The following is a 14234-nucleotide window of genomic DNA, read 5'->3' on the forward strand; positions in this document are numbered from 1 at the left end:
AGTGAACTCTGGGAGTTGGTGATGGACAGGGAGGCCTGGCATGCTGCGATTCATGGGGTCACAAAGAGTCGGATACAACTGAGCGACTGATCTGTTCTGATCTGATCTGAAAGCTGCTCTAACAGAGAAGCCAGTGGCACCCCACTCTAGTACTCTTGCCTGGAAAATCCCATGGACAGAGGAGCCTGGTAGGCTGCAGCCCATGAGGTCGCTAAGAGCTGGACACGATGCAGCGACTTCACTTTCACTTTTCACTTCATGCATTGGAGAAGGAAATGGCAACCCACTCCAGTGTTCTTGCCTGGAGAATCCCAGGGACGGGGGAGCCTGGTGGGCTGCCGCCTATGGGGTTGCGCAGAGTCAGACACGACTGAAGCAACTTAGCAGCAGCAGCAGCAACAAAGCTGCTCTAAAAAAAAAAAAAAATCTTTGAAAATCAAAAGCTAGTCTCTGCCTTAAGAAATTTACTGTTTTGTCAAGGAGGAGGATGAATGACAGTTGAGTGTAATAGATGCTTTCACATAGCAACATAGGAGGAGCCACTTAAAACAGACAAATGACAGAAAAAGCTCCCAAAATTTGTGCTCATTTTAAAGGACAAAGGAACTTCATCATTTTAGTGAAAAGCGATGAGCATATGTGAAGACGCAGCAGATTAAAAGACCAGGCTAAATTATAAGATGGTCTAGGCAAAAGTGGGAGTTGCAATTACATATGTTAAGATAAATAGTTTAAACTATCCTCAAAGCTGTGGGGACTGCATGAAAGATCTAGTCAGGGCAGTGAAATGACCAAATTTGCCTAAAGGAGCCAAGATGTCAGGTTTTAAAAATTAACATTATATTTAGGCATCTTTGAAGTCACAAGCCTTCCATCAACAGCCCCCAAAATGTTCCAGGTCCAACTCTCCAATATTCTGAACAAGTCTATTAAAAATGACCTGACATCAAATTTAAAGAGATGAAGCTCTTTGATAAGTTCTGGATTCAGTACAACAAATATTTGTTTAGTACCTCTGTTTAGAAGGCTCTGAAAGAAGGCATTTAATTTCATGATATATTAATATATAAAAGTCTAAAAATAAGTAGATATTCAATTACTTGACTTAAAACTCAGATCATTCTAAACCGAAAATAATGATTTATTTTACTGAAGGAATTGCCACAGTACTTTAAAAGGTAATTTATCTGACACTGTCATTTTATTTATGACAACCTAGGACAACCAACATTTTAGGACTGCCTTCACCAGGACTGTACTGATATACACTTCCTTAATATTTGTGGCATTTTTCAAAAAGCAATTTAAAAGTTGTTATCAGTTTTTCTCCAAGCTACTTTCTTTTCTTCTCCTATGATTAATTTTTTTCTCTGTATAAAATTACATTCAGTTTGATATTTCCTCTTTTGAACTATCTTTTTTCTTTACCTGCCTATTTCTGTTTGTCCTTTAAGATTCATTTCAGGTGACACTGCCTACAGGAAGCCTTCCCTGACTTGCCCAAATTGAGGGAACGGCCCCTTCTCTGAGCCCCTAGCACCCTGGGTGTATGTGCACAGTGGCACTTCACTCGCACTACTTAGTTCATTGCTTTGTTTGTTTTCCTACTTAGACCAAGGGCCCACCACTTCTATCATCTCTGCATCTACAGGACAAGGGCATATAGTCAGTGGCCGCTAGAAATGAAGAGAGGAAGGGGGAGGAATAAAGGGAATTGTATTTCTATTTTCCCCTTCGTTTCTCCTTCCCTTCATCTTCATTTCAAATCTTCCTACTGTTTCTCCCCAACTACTAATACATCATCTTTATCCTTCTCTTCTTAGCATCAATACACATCGTGATTTTCAGTCTCTCCTGCAAGGTCTGAACTATTGCAAAAATTCTGGTCCTGCATGTGGGTGGCCCAGGACGAGGAGTCTGTTGCTCTTTAGCTTTGCAAAGAAGGGGTTTGTTGTAACAGGCCCTGGATGAGTCTCCATTATGTCTCTTCTTTTGTATTTTAGCTGGGGACTGACTTTTAACATGCTTAATGGCAACCCACTCCAGTGTTCTTGCCTGGAGAATCCCAGGGACGGCGGAGCCTGGTGGACTGCATAGTCCAGTCTATGGGGTCACATAGAGTTGGACACGACTGAAGCAACTTAGCAGCAGCAGCAGCATCTCGTTTTTGGTCTTAGCAGCTGGGTAAACAGACTTTCTGCAACACCCTGGATAAAATGGCAAGCTCAAGGGGAAAGCCTTCCACCTTCAAATTAAAAAAAAAAAGTGCTAGTGGCGACAGTTGAGGAATAGTAACACCTGAGAGCACTTGAGGGGGATTGTGTGTGTGCTGGCTGTGGAAAACCCAGCTGATGACAAAAACATGCAGCTGCCTTCCTGAACGGGCCGGACCATGCTCAGAGAGTAACATCAAACTGAATTTAGCAAGAATAACAGAAAAGTGAGGTAAGTGACTGACATTTCTGGTAGGCACTTTCTAAAGAATTTATGAATTTCAGAGAACTCAAAGAGAATTACCAGATTCTAAAACATTTAAATGAACGTTTGCCATAGGCAGGAAAGTTAATTTGGGAAATTACTCAGGAAATTAATAGAAACTTGGTAAAAATGCTTTGGACGGAAGATTTTGAAACCCATGAGGGGAACTTCATGTGTATTTAGGAGAGCAGGTGCTTCTGTTTCCACTTTTAGATATCAAGTCAGATGAAAGGGGTAAGAAGTTTTTTGTTTTTTTCTTTTTTTAATAAACACTGTGAGTCCATCATAGTAGAGTTTTTTAAGTTGCCTAAAGTGCAAATTCTGGAGAAGGCAATGGCAACCCACTTCAGTACTCTTGCCTGGCAAATCCCATGGACAGAGGAGCATGGTAGGCTGCAGTCCATGGGGTCGCTAAGAGTCGGACACGACTGAGTGACTTCACTTTCACTTTTCACTTTCATGCATTGGAGAAGGAAATGGCAACCCACTCCAGTGTTCTTGCCTGGAAAATCCCAGGGACGGGGAAGCCTGGTGGGCTTCCATCTATGGGGTCGCACAGAGTCAGACACGACTGAAGCGACTTAGCAGCAGTAGCAGCGGCAAAATGCAAATTCACTCTAACGAATCCCTCTACATTTTTATATATTTTGGAGATTTTCTAAAACAGAAACACAGGCAGAAAAAAGTGTCTATGAGCATCAAGGGAAAGTTTTATGATTCAATATTTAATAGCAGACAAGAAAAAGCGTGGCATTTCACATGGCAACGTAGCTAATGTTACCAAAAAAAAAAAAAATGCTCTTCTATAGAAATGATAGGAAAACCACACATATAAAACTTGTAGCATGTGTACTATAACATACTCAAAAAAAAGGACAATAAATAATTAATAATTAACAGGCTGTAGCTGTAATACTTTTATGAAGCAAAATTTACAAAAAGCTTACATGAGAAATATGAACAACTAACTTCTGAGGCATACCAAAACAAATGTTTTTATGGAAGAGGCCCTACAAGTCTTATAGAAAGTCTGCAAGGTTTATTCTAATGAAAATCCAGGAATATAGGAATTTTTATGTTGGTTTTTTAATGCCATTTTCCTAGGGCTCAGAACAGTCACTGGCATATAGTAGGTAGTCAATAAATGGGCTAAATAGATGAGTAAGAGAATGAACAATGGGGAAGCATGTTCCACTGAAACTCTTGAGCCCCTCAAGTCTCTTAATGTGATGAAGAATGTTTTGCTGACTCTAAGTTGCTCGAAAACTTTGAACTCTACCAGCTAGAGTATTCTCTTCAGGACATCTCTTCAGAGTCGTGAAAATAGGTGAAGGTGGTCAAAAGGTACAAACTTCCAGTTACAAGATGAATAGCTCCTGAGGATATAATATACAGCATGGTGACTCTGGGCTTCCCTGGTGGCTCAGCAGTAAAGAATCTGCCTGCAATGCAGGAGACCTGGGTTCTATCCCTGGATCAGGAAGATTCCCTGGGGAAGGAAATGCCAACCCACTCCAGTATTCTTGCCAGGGAAATCCCATGGACAGACCACAAAGAGTCAGACGTGACTTAGCTACTAAACAACAATGGTGACTATAGGTAATAATACTGTATTGTATGTGATGGTTGCTAAGAGAGCAGATCTTAAAAGTTCTCATCACAAGGGAAAAAAAAGATTTGTAACTCTGATATGATAGATGTTAACTAAAACTTATTATCGTCATCATTTCAGAATATATACACATATCAAACCATTATCAGTATGCCTTAAACTAATACAACATTATATATCAATTATATCTCAATAAAATTGGACAGAAAAAAGATCTACCATTAGTTTAGACAGAAAATAGAAGTTGTTGATAAGCTAACTCATTTTATGGTCAAATACTTTCCTTTGTTTCTCAAGTTTAAGGAACTCCTTCATCATAAAGTCTATTGGAACTTTTACAGCATGATGTTCCTGCCATCCCCCACCCCCACTCTCTCTCTGAACTCACTTCTCTATACTATTCTTTATACTGAGAAAAAGTAGAAAGGAAAGGTCATGTCAGATTGTGGAAGGCCATAATGTCAGACCAAAACAGCCAGATTTAATCCTCTAATTAATATAGAGCCACTAATATTTTGAATATTAGAAAAACATAAAATCATGAAAATGAGATATTTTTAACGTTCACAGAGACTTCTGAAAGCCAGGGCTTCCCTGGTGGCTCAGCTGGTAAAGAATCTGACTGCAGCACAGTAGATTCAAGCCCTGGGTCAGGAAGATCCCATGGAGGAAAAAATGGCAATCCACTCCAGTATTCTCACCTGGAGAATTCCATGGACAGAGAAGCCTGTCAGGCTAGAGTCCCTGGATTTTCAAAGAGTTGGACATGACTGAGCAACTAACACATACTTATGAAAGCCCAGTAATTAATGGTACTAATGAACCCATGGATATTTGTTCAGAAAAACAAATGAAAAAGTTATCAAAGGGACTAAACCAATATGCTAATCTTCCCTGGTCATTACTATTTGATCCACCATGGAGAAGACGATACTTGAGAAGAAAGTGAAGAACTGCATCCCACAAAGTACCACCAAAATACATCCATACAGCAAATGAAGAGGGCAGGGACTCTGGCCCCCAGGCAACCAGGGGCCTTGCAGTGGTAGTCTGTGTTTTAACTGCAGGCTGTATGATGATGGGACCCGCCTCGATCAAGTTTCCTCTCTTAAGACTACCCTTTAGCCTGTTCTTTACAAGTGTGATTCCTAAAGTCTGAATAAAGACACAAGAACCTATGGGATCTAAAATGCTGAAACTCCCACTTCTGGGTATATAAGAGTAGAAAGAAGAAGGTGTCAGGTTATTTAATTCACCCCAAAGAGAGAAATTAGAAATTAAACTGTTACAGATGATGTTAAAAGTCTGTACAAAGCAGAATTCTATAACAGAATTTAGCAAAGAATACAAGTTTTAGGACATAGGAAACCAATAATTTTGTGGTTCTTGAAGTTATAACAGTGCTGACAATTCAGAAACAAGAGGACACTTGCATCTGCCTAGGTTTTGTATTTTTCTTGGGTCCACTCTTCTCACAGCATGGATATGATTTGTTTAGACTATCAAAGAGCTTTTGATAAGGTTCTCACAAGTGTCTATTATTGAAACTTGGTAACCGTTGTGTGAAAGGAAAAAGTCGTCGTATTAATGAATTAAAAACTGCATGACAGGCAAAGAGGCAAAAAGCAGAGCTAAATGGCCGATTCTTATTGGGTGAAAGGTTAATGACTGAGGGCTCTCTGACTTTGCAGTAGAATCTGAGTTTTATTTAACTAATGACCAAAGAAGGGGAGCCCAATTCTCATTCCCCTCTTCTATGCATATCAGTCCCACACACAGAGGCCCCATTGATTGAAGAAGGAGATACAGGCAGTGTAGAGAAGTGCTTAAAATCCAGGAAAGACCAAGTAAGTAATGCTGACTCGTGTAGAAATCCCTAAATAAGGGAACAGAAATAAATAAATAAATAAATTAGAAGTGTTTTTCTAAGAAGTTTTGTTTGTTTGTGTGTTTATTTTAATATTTTTTGATGTGGACTATTTTTAAAGTCTTTACTGAATTTGTTACAGTATTGCTTCTATTTTATGTTTTAGTTTTTGATCACAAGGCATTTGGGATCTTAGCTCCCTGAACAGGAATCAAACCTGCAGTCCCTGCATTGGAAGGTGAAGTCTTAATCACTGGATTGCCAGGCAAGTCCCCTTGTTTGTCTTTCTATTTTTTAAGTAGGTCCTGGTTGATTATTACAAAGTATTGGCTATATTCCCCATGTTGTTCAATACATCCGTGTAGCCTATCTTGCACTCAATAGGCTATACCTCCCAGTCCCCAACTCCTATACTGCCCCTCCCCCACATCCTCACTGGTAATCATTGGTTTGTTCTATATCTCTGTGAGCCTAAGAGGTTTGATATATCTATGCTACATGGAAACACAAGGGCCTTTTTTAAAAGACAAGACATGGTATCTGAACAAAAGTTCTTAGCTTACTGGTGTGATGAGAGCAAACATTCCACACTGAAGAACAGTACATACGGGTATTTAGATCCACAACAACCACATTCTGTTCCTTTAGATTCAGAAGTTTAGATGTAAACAAAAGTGAAACTGATAGGAAAGAGTATGAATTATTAACTTCTTCTGGGGCAAACAAAAGCATAACCTGACATGAATGAAATAATTTAGAAATCAAATACTCTAACTGATTAGCACTAATCCTTTATGATCCATAACTTGATTTGCCATTTTAAAAACATCATCATGACAAACTACACAGGAGAGGCTCAGAAAAGCCAACAAACTCTTGACCTAACCTCCCTTGTCTCAGTTTCCTTATCTGTAAAGTAAGAATGATAGAACTTCTCTCACAGGATTATTATAAGGTTTAAATTAGCTTATATAGAGAGAGCATTTCATATAGTAAATGTAAAAAATGATGTTGAATTATTATTGTTCCTATTTATGATCAACTAAAGCCAAACACATACCATAAAGAAGCAACTTAATTCAAGTTATTGTGACTTTCTTATTCATATCATTGTTATGATACAGTACTTTATAAGACATGTAAAATGCTTTCAGACAAAGTAAAACATAGCTTTAAAACATATTTCCACTAACCAATTCTGTGAAATGAAAGATACTTTTAAGTTAATCTAAGTAAGCTGAAGAGAACACCAAAAAATACCAGATAAACGCTAATAACATATTAATTCTTAAATGTACAGAGTAGAGCCAAGCTTACCGTGTTGATAATATTTTAATAAGTTCTTTCCTATTCTGTACCCGAAGGTGGTTAGTTCTATACTTGGAATCATTGATCAGTTCAGGCAAATTCAAGATCTAAAAGGGAAAAATAATTTTAAAGTGTAACTCACAAAATTTTTGTGTACCTGCCTCTGGGTACTAGAGTTCAGGACCTACCACTCCACCCCCAAGACCATTCCTTGCTAGGCTTTATACCTCTTAACATGGATATATATATACAGAAGGATTATGCAATTAGGATGGGTCATACTGGTGATTGGGTTTGTCATCTTTAAGAAGTTTTTAACTACATTTAAGCAGGTATCTACATATAGGAACACAGGAAAAGTTCTCAGACCTTCATAATATCTTGTACCTATTTATGAGAAGATAGGAAAGGAGTTATTAGATTCTCACAGTAAGTCTTGTCTAGAGGAAACTGGGCTATGTGTACAAAATTGGGTAAAACAGACCTAATTCTAAGAACAAATATCATAAGTGCATGTCTGCACTTACATCAAGCCCATAATCAACATATATCTTGTAGGTACATCCCCTTATTTGTTCCACATGTAAATAAAATAATATTATCTGTCCCAGTAGTCCTATCCAGGATGTTGTACAAGGTGCTAAAATCAAGGGGAGGCAAACACACTGACCTCAAATGCTCACCATTAAAACAATGTCAAATTAAAAGATATTCTTCCTATAGAATTGTCACTATTTTTCTTTAATATGACTCCCTGAAGGAATAACAAATAGAAATGCTTTCATATACTTCCTCTTTTGCTCCTCCTCAATAAAGAGAAAATCTATCTTGTAAGTCTCAGTGGACATCTTGCAATTTTAACAAGACCGTAATGAAAGTACCAAGTGGATTTGGAATGGAAAAGAAGTTTTAAAAAGAATGTGTGGAGGCAGTGTTTGGCAGTTGTGTTGGAAAGTCAGAAGGAGCATTTACGGGCTGGGGCAGGCCATGTGGCCTACAGAAAGTTTCACTACCTCTATTAATGTATTTGGTTTAAATATAAACACTTAATGGTTTCATTTGTTTCCCACAGTTTAAATAAAATCAAGCCATTAATCATCTTAACAAAGGAGAGAGAAGTGAAGAAGATTCCCTGAAGGAAAGAGAACATCTCAACAGTACAATTTCTCTTTCACATGTTCCACTTATTTATTTCCTTGAGGAATAATAAAGACAGCATTACTCTCCTGGATTTTAAAAAGTGACGCTACATACAGTGCCCTTTCTAAAAATCTCCCTGTCACCACACCTGATCCCAGAATTGGCCTCAAGGCTTATCCAGGAATTGAGACCCACCCTCTTCTGCTATGGAGAAGGCAGTGGTGACCCACTCCAGTACTCTTGCCTGGAAAGTCCCATGGATGGAGGAGCCTGGTAGGCTGCAGTCCATGGGGTTGCGAAGAGTCGGGCATGACTGAGCGACTTCACTTTCACGCATTGGAGAAGGAAATGGCAACCCACTCCAGTGTTCTTGCCTGGAGAATCCCAGGGACATGGGAGCCTGGTGGGCTGCCATCTATGGGGTCGCACAGAGTTGGACATGACTGAAGCAACTTAGCAGCAGCAGCAGCTCTTCTGCTAAGAGTGAATAAGTCATTTCAAGAAAAAGCAAGTGTCTTCACTAGCCCTCATGTTAAATTTATAAATGTGGTCTCACTCAGAATATACTGTAAGTGTCATAAAAAACTATTCAGTGTTTGCCCTCAATGGTAACTGGGATGCATTCATGTATCCTTCTTAAAATTTGACTTATTAGACTTCCTTTCTCTTTGATAGTTGATGGTAAATAGTGGGTAAAGTAATGATCCTTCTGTCCCACTTTGCTAGCATTCAGAACTTTCTAGAGACTGCTTCAAGTGCTGTAGTCATAACTGTGCTTTAGGAACTTGAAATAGAATGCTGCCTGGGACAAAATGAAATAATGCAAGTGAAAGTACTTGACACAGTAAGCATTAAATAAATGTGAACTACTCCAAGTAGGTACTGTTTCTCCCCAAAGAAATAATAAACCATGTGTTTGTTCAAAAAAGAAGGATGAGGGCTTTTCTGGTGGTCCAGTGGTGAAAGTTCTGTGCTTCCAAGGCAGGGGCTGTGGGTTCAATCCCTGTTTGGGGAACTAACATTCCACATGCCACATGTATGAGCAAAAATAAATTTTTTTAAATACAATTTAAAAAAATTTTTTTGAAAAGAAGGATGGGAAAAAGGGGGGAAGGTAGGGGAGGTTATCTACTTAACTTTCATTTCTCAAAGATATCCCCATTAGATATAGAATTCTGTATTGACAGCTCTTTCCTTTCAGCTCTTTAAACATGCTGTGCAACTTCTCTCTAGGTTCTGACAAGAAATTTGTCAAGACAAGAAATCTGACAAGAGTTTCTGACAAGAAATCTGCAATCAATCTAGTCACGTTCCCCCAAAGGTAATAGGTCAGTTTCTCTAGGTGCTTTCAAATGTTTCTTCTTTAGTTTTCAGCAGTAATATTTTTATGTGCTTGGGCATGGATTTATGTGGATTTCTCTTATTTGGAACTTGCTGAAATTATTAAATCTGTAGGTTTCTATCAATCACTAAATTTTGGAAGTTTCCATTAATTGTTTTTTCAACTATTTTTTCAATATGTTTTTTTCTTCTCTCCTCCTGGGACTACAATGACATAAATGTTAGACTTTTTTGTTATTGTCCCACAGGTCCTGGAAATGTGTTCTTTCTTGCATTTTGGGGAAGGAACTTTTTTCCTCTCTGTTGTTCAGACTGAATAATTTCTTTTGGGTTGACCAGGAAGTTTGTTCAGGTTTCGGGTATGGAAAAACCTGAATGAACTTTTTGATCAACCTAATATTTATCCTTCTTTAAGTCCCTGACTGTCTCCTCTGTTCCCTCCATTGTGCTACTGCGCTCATTTAGTGAAGTGTTTGTTCTTGTGTTTGGTGGTTTTATTTTTCAGTTCTAAGATGTCCACTTGGTTCTTCTTCTTATCTTCTATTTCTGTGCCAGACATTTCTACTTTTCTAAATATTTATTTCAATAGTGTCTGTAATGCTTATTGGAGTATTTTTATAAATGCTGCTTTAAAATTTTCATGACTGCATCCCCACATCTGTGTCATCTTGGAAATGCCATTGTCTTTTCTCATGCAGGTTCTGGTTCTTCATAATCTGAGTAATCTGGAGTTTAATCCTGGATATTTTGAATATTATGTTACAAGCCTCTGGGTCTTGTTTAAATCCTAAAGAAAACATTTGTTTTGTTGTTTTTAGCAAGAAGTTCTCCTGGTCAGATCCAGACCACAAGTCCCAACTTACCTTCTACTTGCTTTGGTTTTAGTGTTAGTTCAGTTTTCAAAGCCTTTGCAGTGCTTTTGAATCAGTTCCACCTGTGACCCACTAAATGCTCATGCTGCCACCTGAGAAGCTGTCTATTTGTTAACACAGTTCTCAACATCTCTGGTGTCCTGATTAAGATCAGATCAATACATATGCAACTCAGCGGTGAGCACAGGAGTTCACAACTTCACAGATCACTTTCTAAAGCTTTTCCACCTTGGCAACCTTTTTTCAGTTCCCCAGGGCTTCCCTCTAGTTACCCTACTCCTCAGCATAGTTCCAGGGCAGAGGCCAATCAGTGGGAGGACAGAGGAAAAATGCATCAAGGATTCACCTCTGTCTTTTGGAATCACAGCCCAGCAATAAATAGGAAAAGTCGCCTTCCTCAGAGTTCTGGCTCCTGCTCATCTGTTGCTGCCACTACAGGACTGCTTGGAGGCTGGGGTGTGAGGAAATGAGGAAGAGGGAAAAAATGTCTCCCTGACATTAGAGCTCACTTTCATGCTTGTTGCACCAGGAATAAGGGCATCTCCTGGAAGTCAGCTCTGTTCCCCCGTTCCCACATGCAGATTTCAGGCTGTGTTCATGTAAACGAATAATCAGAGGGAAAACTGGTAAAACCTACTGCCAGTTTAGAGCTATTTCAAAATTCTGGTGTTCTTTACTAATTTTCCTGCTACTGATTACTTTTCAAAGTCCTCGTATAGATATTCCATGCATTCTGTACAGGTTTTATCACTGTGTCAAGTGAATGAGACAGGGAGAAATGTGCTAACTCCATTTCACCCGCAACCAGAATCTGCATACTAATTACGTCATACTAGAAAGGTCATTTATTAAGTTTATACTTTGAGCAAGGGACTGTACTGTCTTACTTACCTAATCTCTTCTAGAACCCCAAAAGTTATATATTAGTACAGTTACATGTAATAATCTTCATTGAATCATGAGGACACAGATGCTTAGCAAAAATGACCTTGCCAGACATCACCTGACTGGTTTCAAGACTCACAGAATGCCCTAGAATTATAATATCCTCAGACCACCTGCTAAAAAATCAACTATAGTGCTTATTAAAATTCAAGTTTCCTGCACCCCACCTCACATACTTTGTCAAAATCTTTGGGGAAGGGGCTCAAGGAGATTTCCTATGCATGCAAAAGATGAAAACCAATGATTATTGCCTCCAACAAAAGAAACCTTCAGTCTATGTGACTTTTAAAGGGATGTCAGTGTATTTCAAATAGGAATACCCATTAGTGTTGGCATCAATCAGCTTAAAATAGCTTACATATGCTCACATTCCCTGCTCTTCTGTATCACGTTAAGGGACATAAAATAGGATTTGTTATAAGCCAAGGTTCACTTTATATACAGGAAATTTTCTGAACCCCAATCCCCTGAACCCAAGGCTCTTACTCCCCTCTAATCCCTGACAATAACAGCATTCTAATAGGACCCTCCCCAAGAAGTATTAACCAACCAGTATATCAAATTCTCTTTTCAAAAGAGATCTGGCATAAGTAAATTCTCATTTGTTGCAAACAATATTGCCACATTTCTCCCCAGGAGGTAGAGCTGCCCTATCTTTCATGGTGAACCTTACTTGGTAAAAGAATAATTTTGATAGGGATCAAAATTGTCATCACATTGTATCCTCATATTCTATAAGGCCAGACTGAATTTTAACACCCTCAGTAATAAAAAGAGTTGAATTAAAAAAAAAAAAAAAACTTAGAAAAACTCACTTAGTATAAATGCGATGGGGGAGAATCTTGAATCAAACAAAGAAAGGTGATTTTTTGTTTCCCTTAACAGAAAAGGTTTTTAGGACAAGTTTACATGTAAGGATATAATTATGAAGGTGAAAAAGTCAATCAGATTTCAATGTTTGCTCAAGATCCCTAGTAAATGATGTAGATAACATAAAAATGCCGTACACATAAAACTTTTCTTCTGAGGATCTCAAAGAGTTTTATAGACGCTGCCTTAATGGCTCATAACAGGGATTACCATTCCTACTCACATATGGTAAAAACAAGGTCAAGTATGCCATTCTCCAAGGCCCTCTCTGCTATTCTCTTTTTTAAAAAATGTGTCATAACACACCATAACAATAAGTCATATTTTAGTACTAAAACTTATGGTAAATATTCTGCTTTGAAATAAAAATCTTCTTCCAAAAAAAAAGTTCTTATGGATATTTATGAGGAAGTTCAAAAGTTTCAAACTGATCAGCAGTAATGAATCAAAAATAAAAAGAATTCAGTGCAGTTATTTTCAACAGTGAAGAATATGTCAACCAGTAATTTCTACCCCCTCCCCATCCTGATTCTGGAGAGAGAAAACTCCAAAACATATGGCCCAGGAAAAAAATCTGTCCTCGTTTATAGTGATGAACTGGCTTTTACATCTCTGCAGCCAGAGTACGCAAATGACTTCACAGGCAACAGCTTCCGTATGTTTTATATTTTTAACATTGACCGTTCATAACAAAGGTTCTTTGATCCCAGATCAAATGTTTGAATCAATTTTCTCTACACTTACTCAGAGTCACCATTATAAAAGCTCTCCTCTTTCCCACCTCCAACCCTTCCTGCAATAGGAACTATCCATTTGTCACCTTCTCTGTGATACTTCCCACCCCTTTGCTGTGGTTTTTAGCTGTGCTCATTAACCTCTCATATGAAAGAGGCACAGCAATAAATAATTTTATACATAATAAGTTAACTGCAATAAATAAGACTCCTCTAAGGAATTCACAGCCATCCTTAATAAAACTAAAAGCTCACAGTAGTATGGTTAGTACAAAAACAAAACAAAACAAAACAAAACTTTCCCAACCAGAAAAAAAATCCTCAATAGGTAAGGCCTTTCCCTACATGTAAGAAAAATTAAAATTTACATATTTTTTTTTTAACTAGATTATTGCCTGGGATTAGAACTCTAAAAAATGAACTGAAAACTAAAGCCTTAAATAAAAACAAAAAACCAGAGATTGGATAAATAGTAAAAACATCAAATAAAAACATTAAGCAATACTAAAAATTGAGAATATTTTCAACTTTACTGATTCCAAGACCTTTATTTAGATCTTATGTAGGAGCAACATTTTTAACATGACAATTGCTAAAAAGTTAAAACATGAATTTTGTAGAAAGGTACTTATTAAACAAAGGCTACTTTGAAGAACAAATTTTCTAGTGGTAAATACATTTGTAGACCAATTATATTCGGGGCTAATTATATCTTGTGGAGATTAAAACAGAAAAAGAAAGAAGAGAAAAAAATCCTGGTATTAAAAAGTCCTTTTTCCTTCCATATCCTAGCTATCATAAATAATGCTGCAATGAACATAGGAATGCATGTATCTTTTCAAGTTAGTGTTGTCATTTTCTTCAGATATATACCTATAAGTGAAATTGCTGCATCATATGGTAATTCTATTTTTAAATATTTTCCATAGGGGCAATACCAATTTACAATCCCATCCACAGTGTACAAGGGTTCCCTTCTCTCCACATCCTTACCAACATTTGTTTTTTCTTGTTTTGTTTTTTTTTGGTTGTTTTTTTTTTTTTTTATTAATAGCCATTCTGGACAA

At 37.7% G+C, this 14234-nt stretch overlaps 1 protein-coding gene across 5 annotated transcripts in view; it reads right to left on the reverse strand.

Moving 5' to 3' along the window:
* Positions 1–14234, reverse strand: part of SUGCT (succinyl-CoA:glutarate-CoA transferase) — a 783088-nt gene that overhangs the window by 479649 nt on the left and 289205 nt on the right. For all 5 annotated transcript variants that reach the window (XM_010829093.1, XM_010829095.1, XM_010829091.1 and 2 more), the window contains one exon: positions 7275–7372. In XM_010829093.1, the coding sequence (XP_010827395.1) occupies positions 7275–7372 (98 nt within the window). The remainder of the gene's footprint in view (positions 1–7274; positions 7373–14234) is intronic.

Source organism: Bison bison, unplaced genomic scaffold (assembly GCF_000754665.1).
Source record: "Bison bison bison isolate TAMUID 2011002044 unplaced genomic scaffold, Bison_UMD1.0 scf7180017864499, whole genome shotgun sequence".
In the NCBI taxonomy this organism is placed as follows: domain Eukaryota; kingdom Metazoa; phylum Chordata; class Mammalia; order Artiodactyla; family Bovidae; genus Bison; species Bison bison.